The sequence below is a fragment of the Euleptes europaea genome, chromosome 5, assembly GCF_029931775.1.
Source record: "Euleptes europaea isolate rEulEur1 chromosome 5, rEulEur1.hap1, whole genome shotgun sequence".
Classification (NCBI taxonomy): Eukaryota; Metazoa; Chordata; class Lepidosauria; order Squamata; family Sphaerodactylidae; genus Euleptes; species Euleptes europaea.
In genome coordinates, this window is record NC_079316.1 from 14052305 (window position 1) to 14070115 (window position 17811).

Genomic DNA, 17811 nt, shown 5'->3' on the forward strand with positions numbered 1-17811 from the left:
TCTCAGCCCCAGGGTTCTGATGTGGGGAGGGGAAGGTGATTGTAAGCCGGTTTGATTCTGCCTTAAGTGGTAGAGAAAGTCGGCATATAAAAACCAACTCTTCTTCTAGACAGAGTTACCCCCTTTTTATGTCAACTGAACTCAGTGGGTTTAGGAGGGGCTTCGGATGTCACGGTCAGTCAAGCCGATTTCTTCTCCACCCTCTGTATTTCTTTATTTTTTCCACTGATGTTCAACTGCCCTGGAGATTGTGTGCCTCTTGGAAGCCAATCAACAAAAATACGATTCCTGCTTGCCAACAATAACCTATTTATAGCAGAAAAGGTGGCTTTTCAGCAGGACGTGCTAAACCCAAGTTCTTCTCTGCAAATGTACTATACTGTGCTAATGACTCATGATTTCATGTCATATTTTGATCTGTGGTATTCTATTTTTGATGTTCCTAAGGTCGAAACAAAGTTTATTTATTCATTTGTTTTGAGAAATATGATTTCTTACCCTTCCCCCCCTTTTCCTCAATGAACTCGGTTTTGAAAATCACCTGTGAATACAGGAATATTAATTCTTTGTGGACATGTATTGTTACGTGTTGGGTGCCATAGTCAATCAAATAACCTGGAACTGAGTAAGGAGGTAACACAGACCACAGCCAGATATATCCCACCTGTAGCAGAAATGTTGCAAATGGTATTGTTGATGTTTGTAGAATGCAAATTGGACTACATAAGAACATAAGAAAAGCCATGCTGGATCAGACCAAGATCCATCAAGTCCAGCAGTCTGTTCACACAGTGGCCAACTAGGTGCCTCTACTCAGTATGGACACATGAACTGCCTTATACTGAATCTGACCCTTGGTCCATCAAAGTCAGCATTGTCTACTCAGACCGGCAGCGGTTCTCCAGGGCCTCAGGCAGAGGTCTTTCACATCACCTACTTGCCTAGTCCCTTTAAGTGGAGATGCTGGGTACTAAATGATGTGAAACGCCTAGGGTTGCCAACCTCTGGGTACCAGCCGGAGATCTCCTGCTATTACAACTGATCTCCAGCTGATAGAGATCAGTTCACCTGGAGAAAATGTCCGCTTTGGCCACTGGACTCTATGGCATTGAAGTCCCTTTCCTCCCCACACCCCGCCCTCCTCAGGCTTCTCCCCAAAAACCTCCCGCTGGTGGCGAAGAGGGACCTGGCAACCCTAGAAACGCCTGTGGGATGGTAGCACAGAACTACTTTGCCAGTGGGGTCTTCCAAAATGACAGTAAGGTAAGAAGCGGATCCAGAAAAATACAGTAAGTTTAGAAGTGGGCCCCTATGTGGATTTACACGACATGGCCACCGCTTGCATGGAGAGGAAAGGCGGCTCGCGTGTTCTTCTTGGACACTGGAGCGCCAAAACCGTCACGAGCGAACAGAACTCTTAAGGGCCAGGATGCACTTTCTCCACGGCCACTTATGCACGGGAGGTTTCGCCTTGAGTTTGCCCTCTCTCCATGCACATTTTCCCCATCCAGATTCTCAGAACTCAACAATACTCCCCCCCCCGCTCCGCTGCAGAGTTCTGATAATTCAGGTGGGGAAAACGTGCATCGAGAGCGCAGCAAACCCAACGCAGGCCCTCCAATGCATAAGTGGCCCACGTTTTGCAAAGCAAGCAGGCCTCGGAGTGAACTGCGCAGCCGCCCTGCGGAGCCCCCGTCGGGGCGGGGGAGCCGGCCGCCTCGGCGAGCCCAGCGCCACCTTCAGGGCCGGCGCGGAACTGCGGGGCCAGCGCGCGTGCGCGGCGGTCGCCGAGGCCCGGCGGCGGCCGTTGCCAAGGGAACCAACGGCGCGGCCGGCGGTTGGGCCGCCGTGGGCGCCAGAGCGGGGAGCCGGGCCTGCTGGAGGGCCGCCATGGACTCCCCGGAGGGCGGCGACAGTGGCGGGGGGAGCAGCAGCAGCGGCACTGCCAGCGGGGCCGCCGCCTCAGTCGCCTCAGTCGCGGCCGCCTCCTCCTCCGCCTCGGTTCTGGCCGAGCTCGACTGGGACGATGGGCTCGCCATCCCCGTGGCCAGCGAGGAGAACAAGCGGCTGGAGGAAAAGGCAAAGGGGGGGGGGCGGCGCCCACGTGACTCGTTGGGTTGCCAGCTCCGGGTTGGGAAATACCTGGAGGTTTTGGGGGCGGGGCCTGAGGAGGGCGGGGTTTGGGGCGGGGCGGGGCCCAAGCGGTCATTTTCTCCAGGGGAACTGATCCCTATTGGCTGGGGAGTAGTTGTAATAGGGGGAGATTTCCAGCCACCACCTGGAAATTGGCAACCCTAGCGATTTGGGCCCTCTGCGGAGAAGCTTGGAAACACCCCCTCTCCCCAAAAATGCCCCCCGAAAGTGCAACCATCTCCCCAGAGAATGCTCAAAAATGCCCCCAATAAGAATTCAGTTATCATCATTAACTTATTAATGGTTAATTAATTAATAATGATAACTGGATAATAATGGCTGAATAATTATTAATTAATTAATAAGGAATTAATAATAGTGTATACCTTACACTAACACAATAATTAAACAGTTTACGGTATGATTATTAATTAATCATTAATTGTTAATTAATTAATAATGATAACGATAACTGAATTATAACTGAATAATTATTAATTAATAATGAGACCGTAAACTTTGTTTAATTACTGTGTTAGTGTAAGGTATACAGTCATGCGTGCGAAGGATTTTATATCAAATAGCATATATTTGATGTGACCAAGCTGGTATAGTCAAATATAGGGAAAATATAAGAGGGGAACAAGTTTGGTTATGTCCACCCGGAGAAAGCTTGTTATTAAAAGTTGTAGATTTCAAGTTTCTGTAGCGTTTTTGTATTGTCTACGTGTTTGTCTGATTAGAAATTTGAAAACAAAACATTTAAACAAAAGAAATGCCTCCAAATCCATTCTGCAAACCCAGCAAGCGCCACCCTCACAAGAGGCTGTCTGCCGCTTCTCTGCATTCCACTCCTTCAGTTGCATCTGATGAAGCAAGCTTATTACTCTTAAGTTCTCCGAAAAGAGAAAGGAGCACCAAGGGAATACAAACAACACGTTTATTGTAGTTCCGCTGTGGACTACCTTGGTTCTGCACTGGGGTTGTTAGCTTTTTAAGGTGTATTTGCATTTATATCCCGCTTGTCTCCCTAGTTGGGACTCATAGGGTTGCCTCCCTCCCGGTGGGGCCTGAAGATCTCCTGGGTTTACAACTGGTCTCCAGAGATCAGTTCCCCTGGAGAAAATGTCTGCTTTGGCATGTGAACTCTATGGCATTATACCCGTGTGAGGTCCCTCTCCTTTCCAAACCTCACCCTCCCCAAAATCTTCAGGAATTTCACAATCCAGAGTTGGCAACCCTAACTCAAAGCAGCTTAGAACATTGTCCACCCCTTCTCCATTCTCTCACAACAACCACTCTGGGAGTTAGGCCAGGCTGAGAGTTTGTGACAGGCCCAAGGTCACCCAGCAAGTTTCCATGGTAGAGTGGGGATGCAGACCCAGGTCTCCTCCCATCCTATTCCACCCTCTATTTATGTTGAGGAGTTCTTTTTTAACAACTTCAAAGTAACATGAAAATATCTTACTGTTTTGTTCCCCAGTTTCAGAGTCTGCAGAAAGAAAAGGCCGACTTGGATAACCAGGTAGCAGACTATGAAGAACGCATCGCAGCGATGACGGCACACTTGAAGAACGTCAAGCAGGAGTTTAATTTGACACAGGTATGTGGCTGCAAGTTCTCCTTTTCTGAAATGCATGGATCCCTGAGTGCACGTTGACTTCTGCATGCTTGGCATTGGGCTGTCTGAAGCAAAAAGGCAGTACTAGACTTTTGCTCCTGTACTTTGCTGTTCATTTCAAAGAACTGGAATATATATTTTGCATCTTCTGCGATGGCTGAACCACCCGAAAAGCTGATTCTGAGCTTAGGGGGACCCTCAGGAGCTATAACCGGGGGAGGGAGGGCTGCACTTGAAGTGAGAAATCCATGAAATCCCCCTTGGTATCTGTGAAAATGCCTTCTTGCTCATACAAGGGTGGATGCAAAGATTATGGATCTTTCCCATGTTCCCCTTCCCCCAGCAATTGTTTCAGACGCTGAGAAAGTTCATTCCAAGGGTGTGCCTTTTCTGATAGCCCACATGGGTTGGGAGTAGAGTTGCTGACTTTGATTTGGGAAATTCCTGGAGATTCAGGGGCGATGCCTGGGGAGGGTGGACCTTGTGGTGGGGAGGAGCCTCTGCGGGGATGTGATGCAGTAGAGTCTACTTCCATTTTCTTCAGGGGAACTGATCTGTGTAGTCTGGAGATCAGCTATAATTCTGGAAGAATTCCAGGTCCCGTCTGGAAGTTAGTAACTCTAGTTGGGAGTGGGATGGAGGAGAAATTGCAGCCTCCTTTTTCTTCTACCATCTGAGCTGGGCTGACATAATAGGTAGAAAGAGCCATTTCTTCTTCCTTCTCTCTGGTGCAGCCTCTTGATCCATGGGGCTATGGGGAACATGAGAAAAATCTGTGCTCTCTGTGTTGGATGATTGTGGAATCCAACCTATAACACAAGTATTTTGTAATTTTTTTTAAGAAAAAGGATATAATTCTCAGAAAACACACACAACCTGTTAATTCCATAAATTGAAGGGAGTCCAGGAAACAAAGGGCGAAAACGCACAGGTCGCTTTAGCTTCCTTTATTCCCTGTTTCAGCCAGGATTCAGCCGGGATCAAATGCATTTTCGCTGAACGTGAGTTCGATCCTGGCTAAATCCTGGCTGAAATGGAATAAAGGAGACTAAAGCGACCGTGCGTTTTCGCCTATAAAGGGTTTAACATGTTAAGGGTTTAACATTAACATGTTAAACTGAATATCCTAGAAGATAATGGCATTTAAAATTCTGGAAGTTTTAACTAACACAGCTGGTTAGATTATACACTTTTGAACTTTTATCATGTAACAGGTAACATATCCAAAGCTGTTTGATTAGACAGAAAGACCACATCAGTGTCAGTTAATTAATCAGCTCAAGACAATTCATGCATCAGCTCAAGACAATAAGCTGTGCATTGCAGTTATGCTTCCCGGATCAAACACAAGGTGGAGGAGGGGTCTATTTAAATATTGTTAACTCTAGTCTTGCTGAACTGGATTACAGAAGAATAAATTGTTGCATCACTTGGGTAGCTAGCTATAGAAAACCGATTTGAGAGAGAATATTAGATCTTTCGAGCAAAACTCGTATGGAAGTCCTTAGTTGTGTACTTTACATCCATTTTTATCTCTGATTCCTTTTGTCGAGAAAAATTAAACAAACAGTAAAAGATTCCTTTTAATCTTCAGCGCTCATTAGCCTCGCCAAATAATCAAACAACTTCCTCTTTAGTCTCTTTCCAGAGCCAGAAAGAATGAAATTGAAACCGAGCTGCATTTTAAAGCCCTTGCGGAAAGAGAACTGGGCCGCCTGACAAGCGAGACCCAGAGGCTGAAGAATGAGATGGTTTCGTTAAGGGAGAAGAAAATTAGCCAAGAAGTACGTTTCCAGGATTTCATCCGATCGCTGGAAGATGTCTTGCTTAGGCTGGAATAGCTTTTCTCTACTGCTATTTTTGCAAATGAACTGCATGGCTTCCTTAAACAAAGAACATCTCATGGCAACGGTGTTGCCATTAGGCCTATGTGATTGCAGCTGTCCTTTTGTACAGTATCTTAACGACACAAATCTGTAAGCAGCTTGTCTCCTAAGCCAATATAATGTGGCAATGGCTATCAGAATTCTTCTTACGGTCTAGCAGTGAGTCTGTATTACATGACATGTGTTACATTACAGCATGTGGCAGTGGTTAGAGTGTCAGGCTAGGATCTTGGCAACCCAGGTTTGAATCCCAGCTCTGCCATGGAAGCTTGCTGGGAAACTGTGGGGCCGTCACATACTCTCAGCCTCGCCTACCTCATAGGGTTGTCGTGAGGATGAAATGGAGGATGAAACCAAGGGTCAAACTACATGTTAGTCACTAACTGTAGTCCAATGGCCCCTTCCTGTGGGTCAGATTCTCCTGTTTGCATGGGGACCAGCCCTTGTCTGTGGAAGAAAGGGTTTAGACAAGTTCATACTTATTTCATGTCCAAAGCAAATAAACTGAAAGTAGGTGAAAGTTTCCTTTCCATTAGTCTTCTGTGAGTTCCCTATTGGCCCTGATAAAGGATATCACCCTACCTGCTATGTGGGTCACTTCATTCTTTCATTTTATTGATCTTATTGACCCTGGTTTTGATTGTTATGATTGTTAATAATCTATTTTAACATTATTACATCACTGTGGAGTAACCACGAAGAAATTATCTAAACACATAGTTATCTAGGTGTTTGAATCTCTGCCATAGTAAATAATAGTATACATGGGGATGGATCATAAGTACTGTGAGCAGAACAGAACTTTCCTGCCTCCCCTAACCTGCTGCAGCCTGCTGTGCTTGCCAGACTCCGTCTTCTGGAGGTCAGTGAACGGCATGGGGGGGCAAAGGGGGGGTCTGCATTGAGAGGGGGGAAGCCATCTGTCTCCCACGAGCGGAACGAAGCATAGGATTTAATTCACCATTATTTCCAGAAAAAGGCATGGATGTGGTAAGGATTTGAGAGAAGCCAGTCTTTTTACTTGTCTTGAAAGAAGTAACATGCATCAAAAGCCGATCAGCGTTATGAGTCCATGGCACCCTCTTGTCATAAAAGCCAATTGCATTCATCCATTGGGGCCCATAACTCTGTGCCATAAGTCATGGCCTTCAGAGTAGATTCACTGGCCAGTAGGATTTGGGATTGCTCTGGAGAGGAGACAGTAGAGAGCTGCATGATATGCAAAAATGGCCTGGCGACATCTGAGCTCAGCTTAAGTTTTGGATGAACGGTGGCTATCGGAAGCCTTGTTATTCTCATATGAATATGACTTTTGTACACCTTTCTGATGCCTCTCTTTTTTCCATGCTAAAGCCAGCGTGGTGTAGTGGTTAAGAGCGGTGGTTTGGAGTGGTGGACTCTGATCTGGAAAACTGGGTTTGATTTCCCCACTCCTCCACATGAGCGGCGGAGGCTAATCAGGTGAACCGGGTTGGTTTCCCCACTCCTACACCCAAAGCCAGCTGGGTGACCTTGGGCTAGTCACAGCTCTCTCAGCCCCACCTACCTCACAAGGTGACGGGGAAGGGAAGGAGATTGTAAGCCAGTTTGAGTCTCTCTTAAGTGGTAGAGAAAGTCAGCATATAAAAACCAACTCCTCTTCTTCCTCCCTCTTTGGTAGAACAATGTCTTCAAATTGAATCAGAAGCTGGAAACCTTAAGATGCCAAATGAACTGGGACCAGCAGGCGTTGGAGGCTTGGTTAGAAGAGTCTGCTCGTAAAGACAACGACGCCTTGGTGATCCAGAAATATGCCCAGCAAGATGACGGCAAATTAAGAGTATGTGGATTGGGTCTTGAAAGGTTAAGTGCGGTTTTCAAACTGCAAATCTCTTATCAGTTGTAGCTTCGGATCAGATGGGAAAAAGATGTCTCTCCTAGGTCACATCTGGCTTGGCTCCATAAGAGGAGCGCCTCCTGACACTTTTGACCTTAAAGCAACCTCTGTGGGGCAAAATGGATTCCTTTCCCATTTTCTCTCTGCAGGGGAAAAGATGCACAAGTAGAAAAGTAGCTTTACATGGTCTGGGACCCTCGTATCTTCAGGATAACCTCTCCCCGAAGGACATTACTATCATCAGATGATGATTTGTTGGTGGTTCCCAGCCCTAAGAATGTGTAGCTGTCCTTGACGAGAGCCAGGGCTTTTTCAGCCCTGCTTTTTCAGCCCTGGCTCCGGCCTGGTGGAAGGTTCTGCCTGGTACCATCAGGGCCCCATGGGAGCTTCCAGAGTTCTTCAGGACCTGCAAGACAGAGCTTTTCCGCCAGGCCTACAGTTGAGGATGGCTGCGGGGTACCATCTTCACTGGCCTCCCTACCCTTCCCCCTCCCATATATATATTGTATGGTTTTGGAGGGGTGACTGCCTGCTGTACAATCAGCACAAGGGGCCCTGCACGCCATCTTCGGTTCTGATTTTTAATTTAATGATTTTATGCCTTAAGGTTTTATTTAACTGTCCTATGGATGTTTTATGGATATTATGAATTTTTTGTATGGTTTTAGAGGTTGTTACCCACCCTGAGCCAGCTGCAGCCTGGGAGGGTGGGTTAGAAATGTGACAAACAAACAAATAAATAAATAGCTGCCAGGGAAGAGAGGCAATTTTGATTGGGGGAATAGCCCATGGAGTAAGGAGGAAGCATTCCTGTCCCATTGCTCTGATTAAATTCAGAGTTCCTGCAGCTGCACAAAGCAAAACCAGATAACATTAGGAACCATTCCATGTGTCTCCCACATCACGACTCATCCACCCCTAAATGCCTTGTTTACATTGCGTCAAAACACAATAATTAATTCCAAAGGAATTTTTCTGAGAAGGGAATCCAGGAAAGGAATAGTAATCCAGTTAGCATTAAATGTAATTTTATATTCTGTCCTGCCCTGCTCAAGCTCTCTCGGTGAACAATTAAAGCCAAATGTTAATTCAGATCAGATAGCCAATGAAGTATCGTAGTCATTTGGATGCACAGATGGTTGACCCATGCAGAAGAGAATACCTGGCACCGAGCTTTGTGTAGTCGGACTGGGTAATCCGTGAGCTTTTTCTAGCGTTATGACTGGATGACCGTGGGATTCCATCCCTCCTCAAAACATGGCAGAGATAATATTTTGGCAACCCTTAAAACTGATTGAGCTGAGAGCTAACAGCGGGTTTCATCATCCTTTCATTACAGACACTGACTCTGAAGATCGAGATGCTGACTGTAGACTGTAATCACAGGCGCAAAATTCTTGACAACGAGCTGACGGAAACCCTTGCTGCTCAGGTGCGTCCGCGGAGGAATTGGAGGTTTTACTTTATGACTTGCATCCTTGTCATTTGCCACTTGATGGAAGGGCTTTTCCATTGGTGGGGTGGTGGTGGAGAAGGAACAGGGACTGCAGACAGCCCTTTTGCACCCTGTTCTGTTTGAGAGTCCCCTGACTCCCTGGAGCAGAACTTTGGTGGGCTGCAGCAGGAGAGAGGGGCTGGGAAAACCTGGGAGAGCCAGCGTGGTGTAGTGGTTAAGAGCAGTGGTTTGGAGCGGTGGACTCTGATCTGGAGAACTGGGTTTGATTCCCCACTCCTCCACATGAGCGGCAGACGCTAATCTGCTGAACTGGGTTAGTTTCCCCACTCCTCCACATGAAGCCAGCTGGGTGACCTTGGGCTAGTCACAGTTGTATTAAGAGCTCTCTCAGCCCCACCTATCTCACAGGGTGTCTGTTGTGGGGAGGGGAAGGGAAGTAGCCGGTTTGATTATTCCTTAAGTGGTAGAGAAAGTTGGCATATAAAAACCAACCCTTCTTCTGTTCCATGAGTTTGTAAGCTTTTGGATACAAGCTCCAATGTTTGGGTTCCACTTCTCATTACAGATTGAGCTGGATAAGGCGGCCGAAGATTTCCGCAGGGTTCATCGCGAGAGGCAAGAGCTTATCAAACAGTGGGAAAACACCATAGAGCAAATGCAGAGAAGAGATGAAGAAATAGACCATTGTGGCTTGGTAAACCATTTTTCTTGGATCTGGGCTACTTGTAATGCCTGTGGGCTTCTGGATACTCATGAGCGATTGTGCATGCATCCTTTGGCCCTTTGGTTTACAGTCTGGGTGTTCAATGATATCTTGTACATCTTAGAACTCAATTTGGTGGTTGATGAACCAGGCTGCTCTTAAAAACAATGTTCATCCTTTTCTGCACCCAGCTCTTAGCCCAGGCCAGGCGAGCGATACGAGCCAAGGAAAGCGTGCTTAAAGACAAGATCCAGTTCATGGCGAATGAGAGCGGCAACAACATGGAGTACGAGAAGAGAATTGGCGTAGCCGATCGGCAGGCTGCCAAACTGAGGACAGAGTACCAAAAAGAGGAGGCTAATCGGAGCCAGCTGCAGGACGAGGTAATATGAACATTAGCACAGCAAATATTGAAACTAGTTTCAGACCTGTAACCTTTTACATGAAGCTGCCTTATACTGAATCAGACCCTTGGTCCATCAAAGTCAGTATTGTCTACTCAGACCGGCAGCAGCTCTCCAGCGTCTCAGACAGGGGTCTTTCGCATCACCTACCTGCCTAGTCCCTTTAACTGCAGATGCTGGGGATTGAACCTGGGACCTTCTGCATGCCAAGCAGGTGCTCTATCACAGAGCCACAGCCCCTCCTCAAGGATACCGTGGGGTGGGGAGGCAGCCGTTTAGGCACTTGATAAAGTTTAGGGGTAAACAAGACTGCCACAGTCCACTGTGCTGTGGGCCCACTTGCGGCATTTTCAGTGGCTTTAAAATGGCAACGTCCTTGTGGTGGCCAGAAGTTTGCTGTCATGTTTAGTTTGGACCTGTGTGCATTAAATACGCTTGTATTTCACGTCTTTTCAAAACTAACTAATATTTAGCTGGATACGCTGAAAGCCACTGTAGATGGGACTGCTTCTGAACTTGAAATGATGAGATTCTCTGTAGCTAACCTGAAGAAGGAAATCCAGGAGAAGAATCTCAGGTAGGAATTATAAATGGTGGAAGTGATTTCGGGGGGGTTTCTACAGTGGCTCTTCTCAGGGGTTTTTTGTAGTTGATAAAACAGAATGGATACTTAATGCTTAACTGTGTCGAGTTGCTTTCTGTTGCCCCAGAAGGTCGGACCAGAACCAACGGGTTGAAATTAAATCAAAAGAGTTTCCGTCTAGACATTAGGAAGAACTTTCTGACAGTTAGAGCGGTTCTTCAGTGGAACAGGCTTCCTCGGGAGGTGGTAAGCTCTCCTTCCCCGGAGGTTTTTAAGCAGAGGCTAGATAGCCGTCTGTCAGCAATGCTGATTCTATGACCTTAGGCAGATAACAAGAGGGAGGGCATCTTGGCCATCTTCTGGACATGTAGTAGGGGTCACTGGGGGTGTGGTGGGGGAGGTAGTTGTGAATTTCCTGCATTGTGCAGAGGCTTGGACTAGATGACCCTGGTGGTCCCTTCCAACTCTATGATTCTGTGATTCTGCAGTGCTTCACAAGGCGGGGACATAGGCAGTTTCACATATAGTGGAGTCATTAATTGGGGGTGGGTCTCCTCAGTGTTTATAACAGGAGTTGATGGGTGGCTTTCTTTTTAAGTCTTGGGAAATATTGGGACAGCTGCTGTTGGAAGAAAGTTGTATGCATGAGCTGGATTGAAGCTGAAGCCTTAATGGCTGCTTGTGTGGGGAATCATGAGCAGTTCTGGCGTTTTCTCAAAAAGCAGCTGCTGCGGGGGTGGGTTGGATTAGGGCTACATCCCTCGGCAAGACGGTTTTAACTACAACCCCACCCCCGGTGCCATTTCCCTGGTAGAAATCAGGGTCCCCAACCTGCTGTTAGCCCCAGTAGGGTAAAAAGGCTTGTTCGGGTATCGCCCTTCATAAGTCTTCCCTGATTCACCTGAGTTAGTGAAGTGTAGTAAAGGCTTTTGACTAGCAAGGGCCCGGGTGTCAAATCGCCACCAGCTGCCTTTTCTCAGCCTGCCCTGCCTTTCCCTGGAGGGCGGTTGTGAGGAAACGGGAGAGGGGGACACCAGGTGTCCTGCCGCATGTTCCTTGGAGACAGAACGGGATAAAAATCTTGTGGAAAAGTAAAGGGAAAGGCTTTTTTCCCCCCATTGGTGCAATTTACCCACAGTTTGTCAAAGTGTGACTGGCATTTGTTGTCATTTAATTGGCTGACTGAATTTGTGGCCTGCCATTTTAAATGCCTTTCGGGCCCAACCACATGGTACAATTTTTGGCTGTTGGGCGGCTGTGGGAAAAACAAATCGGTCTTGGACCCAACCGGCCTCATGAACATGCATGAAGCTGCCTTATACTGAATTAGACCATTGCTCCATCGTGGCAGTATTGTCTACTCAGACTGGCAGCAGCTCTCCAGGGTCTCAGGCTGAGGTCTTTCCCCTCACCTCTTGCCGGATCCTGATAGCTGGAGATGCCAGGGATTGAACTGGGATCTTCAGCATGCCAAGCAGATGCTCTACCAATGAGCCACAGCCCCTCTCCAAAAAGTATTGTGTAGTTTGGCTCTTAATGTACAGTATGGCAGATGCTGGACAGGATCAAATAGTCTGACTTAATATATATTTATCTATCTAACAGAGTGTCTTGTGGGAGAGGAAGGGTAGGTGAATGTAAGCTGGTTTGATTCTGCCTTAAGTGGTAGAGGGAGCCAGCATGGTGTAGTGGTTAAGAGAGGTGGTTTGAAGCAATGGACTCTGATCTGGAAAACCGGGTTCAATTCCCACTCCTCCACATGAGCGGCTGATGCTAATCTGATGAACCAGGTTGGTTTCCCCACTCCTCCACATGAAGCCAGCTGGGTGACCTTGGGCTAGTCACAGTTCTATTAAGAGCTCTCTCTTAATAGCCCCACTTACCTCACTGGGTGTCTGTTGTGGGAGGGGTTGGGAATGTGATTGTAAGCCAGTTTGATTCTGCCTTATCTGGTAGAGAAAGTCGGCATATAAAAACCAACTCCTCCTCCTCATTATTATTATTGTTGTTGTTGTTGTCATAAATTTTTAAAAATGAAAACCATGGCTGAAATGTTGGCTGCTTACTAGCTAAGAAGACTCTAAATCAGGGGTGTTAAGCATAAGGCCTGCAGGCCGGATCCACCCCCTTGAGAGCTCTTATCCGTCCCATGGGCCAGTTGAGGCAGCCACACACACTCCCTCGATCTGGGCTGGCGAGGCATGGCCCAGCCTGACCAAGTGGCATTTATGTCATGTCCAGCCCTCGTAATGATTGAATTCGACACCCCTGCTCTAAATGGTAACTGCTGCTTCTTATAATATATTGGGTTAGATTGCATGGATCTTTTATGCAAATAGCACCATCTTCTAGTGCAGGGAGCCTTCTGCTGATGCAAGAGGCGAGCCCTGCGAATTGGAGGCCTTGGGTTCAAATGCTTTGGGGGTGATCTGTGCCTGAATTGTCCCTTAAATCTCCTTTTAGGCTAAACTCCTTCAAGGACCAAAACGAGATCCTTTCAAAGAAGCTGAAAGCTGTGACGGACCGCGCTTTGACGTTAGAAGAGAAAGCGGCCAGGACCGAAGAGATGCTGAAAGAGAAGGAGAGAACCAACAAGGCGAGCACTCTTTCCCTTCCGTGCATGGCAGCGCATTTTGTCTGGTGGTTGAAGGGAGGCTGGAGTTGCACGTTTAACCAACTGTCTTAATTTGTGATTCGTTATGTCTGTGTCAACTGCATTGAATGCTTCTCTCAAAGATAATTCAGGGTGTGTTGTATTCTCTGAGCAGTTTTCTGTTGTTTACCTCTCCCCCCTTCCTGGCAGGTGGGGAGAATTAGCCCCCCCACACACACACACACACTCTTTCTTGGTTCTTTTATAACGCACATTCAGGAGTGAGAGAAGGCAGCCATATGGATTGAACACATGAAGCTGCCTTATACTGAATCAGACCCTTGGTCCATCAAAGTCAGTATTGTCTACTCAGACTGGCAGCGGCTCTCCAGGGTCTCAGGCAGAGGTCTTTCACATCACCTACCTGCCTAGTCCCTTTAACTGGAGATGCTGGGGATTGAACCTGGGCCTTCTGCATGCCAAGCAGATGCTCTGCCACTGAGCCACAGCCCCTCCCACTTTTGCATACCTTGCTCTGGTCAGGAGCTTCTGACTGGATGGTTGTCACACCTCGTGTCTTGCTGCCACACACCTGGAAGTCATGATTTTGATAGGAGTGCTAAAAAACAACAACCCTTATCTTTATGCTTTGTAGAAATGTTTGTTGTCTTTGCAAAATGTCATAGACATACTGGTTTATTTAAACGTCTTGAGCTCTGAAGAATTTTTACTGTGGGGTAATATGTTTGTGCCCACTTAGAGAAACATATAAAATGTTTCCAGGCAGTAGATGGCCCATAAGCCATGTAAAGCGTCCTCCAATTGGATGCGGGGGTAAGAGCTGGGGAAGGCCAGCTATTTTAATATCAGCCAGTGTTGTGCAGTGGTTAGCATGTCAGATTAGGACAGGGGAGACCCCGCTGCAAATCCCTACCCTGCCTTGTGAGGGCCCAGTGGGGAGTGAAGAAGAGCCATGTATGTTACACCAAACTCCTTGGAGAAAAAGAGAGATTAGGGTTGTCAACAGGCCTGGAAATAAATGCCCTGGTCCTTTAATAGAGGCTTAATGTGTAGAAATGGGCAATTGAAGCTTTTCGTGGAATTGAGCTCTATAACCTCACCTTGTAAATAAATAGCATCCCATTAAGCCTCTATCAAAGGAGGCAGGACATATTTTTCTGAAGGCCATTTGGCAACCTGACCACCCAGTGTACGATTGGCTCTTAAGTGATGCTGGACAGAATACACTTGAAACCCTGCTTTGAGCACAGAATTTTTCAAATTGTAAATTGGCGATTGTGAATTTCCTTATTTTTTTTTTTAAAGAAACAAAGATGCAGCAATGCCCATGATCCAGCCTGACTTCAGATTGCATTAGATTATCCTTAAAAGTCTTATTATGATGTCTAAACCATTAGCAGAGCTTCTTTCCTTACCCAGAAGGACAGATAACCCGAGTGGAGAGGAGTGTGGCAGTTCCACCACCCAAGGGTGATGGTTTCACTGGGATGAGCAGTTCTCGAACAATGTGTGTAACGTGTTAGTCCTAAGCAGGCTTTCCATCAAAATTAGACACGCGTGTCTGTTTGCCACCATCTATTAATTTGCTGTGAAAAGATATGGGGAAAGAATAATGCCTTCGCAATCCCATTCTTTCCATTCGGGGGCTTCCTTTCCCCAGTGGCCAGCCCCTCCACCCATTATCTGTAGAAAAGCAGAGTCACAGGGACTGAATCTTATTTAACACCCTGTCTGTATTTTCGGATCTCTTTGAATGGTTCTGATAAGTTTATTAGGAACTTAATAAGTTGGAAGGAACAAAATGTGATCCATTTCAGTCAAAGGGAATTATATCTTTCTGTTCAGTAGGTCACCGTAATGGCTAAATTCTTCTTTCTCATTGGAAGATGAAGATTTTAAACATACCTCCGAATCATTTAGGGCCACGACTATTGTGGGTGGTGGCAGTTCAGGGAACTCCAAGAATCAGCTGCTGGGAGGGAGGGATGAGGCCAGAAGAGAACGGCGCAGCTTTTTGAAGAGGAGGAGAAAGCAGGATGGTGAGGGGTCTGGAGACCAAGTCCTGTGAGGAAAGGTTGAGGGAGCTGGGTATGTTTAGCCTGAAGAGGAGAAGACTGAGAGGGGATTTGATAACCATCTTCAAGTACTTGAAGGGCTGTCATATAGAGGATGGTGCCGAGTTGTTTTCTGCTGCCCCAGCAGGTCGGACCAGAACCAACGGGTTGAAATTAAATCAAAAGAATTTTCATCTAGATATTAGGAAGAAATTTCTAACAGTAAGAGCGGTTCCTCAGTGGACAGGCTTCATCGGGAGGTGGTAAGCTCTCCTTCCCTGGAGGATTTTAAGAAGAGGTTAGATGGCCATCTGTCAGTAGTGCTGATTCTATGATTGTAAGCAGATGATGAGAGGGAAGGCATCTTGGCCATCTTCTGGGCATGTAAGGGGTCACTGAGGGTGTAGGGGGGAGGTAGTTGTGAATTTCCTGCATTGTGCAGGGGGTTGGACTAGATGACCCTGGTGGTCCCTTCCAACTCTATGATTCAGGATGGAGATTTCAGGGAAAGAGCATGCCTGAGGACAAGAAGCCGCCTTATACTGAATCAGACCGTTAAGAACATCAGAAGAGTCCTCTTGGATCAGAGCAGAGGTCTGTCTGGTGCAGCAACCTGTCTCACAGAGTGGCCAACCAGTTCCTCCGGAGGGCCAGCTACAGGGCCTAGAGGAGCCGGCATAGTGTAGTGGTTAATAGAGGAGGACTGTAATCTGGAGAACTGGGTTCAATTCCCACTCCTCCACATGAAGCCTGCTGGGTGACCTTGGGCTGGTCACAGTTCTCTCTGAACTCTCTCAGCCCCACCTACCTCACAAGGTGCCTGTTGTGGGGATAGGAAGGAAAGGTGACTGTAAGCCAGTTTGAGACTCCTTAAAGGTAAAAACCTCCTCCTCTTCTCCCCTCCCAAGGCCTTCCCTTAATGTTATTGGTATTAAAAGGTTTACTGTCTCTGAATGTGGAGGTTCCCTTTAGTCACCATGGCTATTGGCCACTGTTAGGCCTTGGTCCATCAAGGTTAGCATTGTCTACTCAGATTGGCAGCAGCTCTCTAGGGTCTCAGGCAGACGTCTTTTGCCGCACCTCCTGCCTGATACTTTTAGCTGGGGGTGCCAGGGATCAAACCTGGGACCTTCTCCCCTGATCAACAGCCCCTCTCTTGGCTTGGGTAGGAAGGGAAGGAAGCGGGTGCACGCTTCTCAGCAGACCAAAACCGTACAAGGTGACCCAATAACTAAACTTCTGTTCAAATTAAAATCACAGGGCCATTGAGTCATGACATTGGCGGTTACTGCACTTTGTATTCCCAGCGATGTATTAAGAGTTTGAAAATGTTATAAAAAACATCACTTTAAAGGTTTTTTTGGATACCATGGCTTATAAATGGTTGGAAGACGTCTTCACAGCTAAAGGGGCCAAAGTGCAAACAGTATTTTTTATAACGTTTTCAAACTCTTAATACATTGCTGGGAATATAAGTGCGGTAACCCCCAATGTCAGGACCAGGAGGAAAGATGCGTAAAGCAACACATTTCGCAACTCTGACCTGGGCCTTGAATTCCAACAGGAAAAGGAAACACTGGCGTTGCAGTTGCGAGAAACACACTTCAAGAAAACCAAGGAGTTACAAGAACTGAAGGACAAAGAGAAGGGCCTCTCATCTGAAATCGATGGACGTCGGGCACTGATGAAAAACCTCCACAGCCGGTTGGGCCAGTTGGACGCAGAGACTCTCAAGCAACAAGAAATCATGTATATTCAGGCAAGAGAATAACATCTGTGTGTGTGTGCACGTGCCCATGTGTTTGTGTGCGCACAGATCTGAAAGAGCGTGGCATTCAGTTGCCGTTAGATCCTAGTCTCCAGTCAACTGAACAAGCGACTCGCCAGAGAGAAAGTAGCTTAAAATTCCGCTGCCAGATGTTCCACCCTCAGTAACTCAGTTGGACTCCAAACCAAGCCTTGGAGGAGCCAAGGTGGCCATTCTGAAAAGGAAGAGGATTCCAGGAAGGCGATGTCCTCTCTGTAAGTGCAAGAGGGCTTCAAGAAGAATTAGAAAGCACAGGCAAAAGTTTAATTTTCGGAGGGTAATTGCACAGCGTCCCCTGGCTGTTAACATCCAGTACCTATACCTTGTTTTATAATTCTTATTCAAACCTTTCTTGTCCTTACAAAGCAGACGTCACCTTCCTGAAAATCCCGTCCTTCCTCATAAAAACAATCACTGGCTCCCAGGGCCTGGTTTGGTATAGGGGTGTGATACTAAGTGAAGGTGGAGGGCTGGCACTCCTATGTAAGTCATTGTAAGCGTATGTCTGTTTAGACACTCGCTTGTTCATATATATCTCGAGGCTTTGTTTTTGTGTGTATGGGAGCTTTTTCATTGTTACTTCTGGTAACAGCATGCAGTTCCATCTCTCTAGAACACAGAGAAAAATCCTAAAGCTTTAAACATGTTTGCAAAATACGGTCATTCATACAGGG

At 46.8% G+C, this 17811-nt stretch overlaps 1 protein-coding gene across 1 annotated transcript in view; it reads left to right on the top strand.

Moving 5' to 3' along the window:
• Positions 1-1212: 1212 nt before the first annotated feature.
• The window catches only part of CCDC39 (coiled-coil domain containing 39), a 33734-nt gene continuing 17135 nt past the window's right edge, over positions 1213-17811 (top strand). Inside the window, 12 exon segments of the mRNA XM_056850367.1 lie at positions 1213-1263; positions 1677-1886; positions 1888-2079; positions 3617-3736; positions 5392-5538; positions 7301-7459; positions 8856-8948; positions 9538-9666; positions 9867-10058; positions 10553-10656; positions 13126-13258; positions 16895-17089. Coding sequence (XP_056706345.1) covers positions 1213-1263; positions 1677-1886; positions 1888-2079; positions 3617-3736; positions 5392-5538; positions 7301-7459; positions 8856-8948; positions 9538-9666; positions 9867-10058; positions 10553-10656; positions 13126-13258; positions 16895-17089 — 1725 coding nt within the window.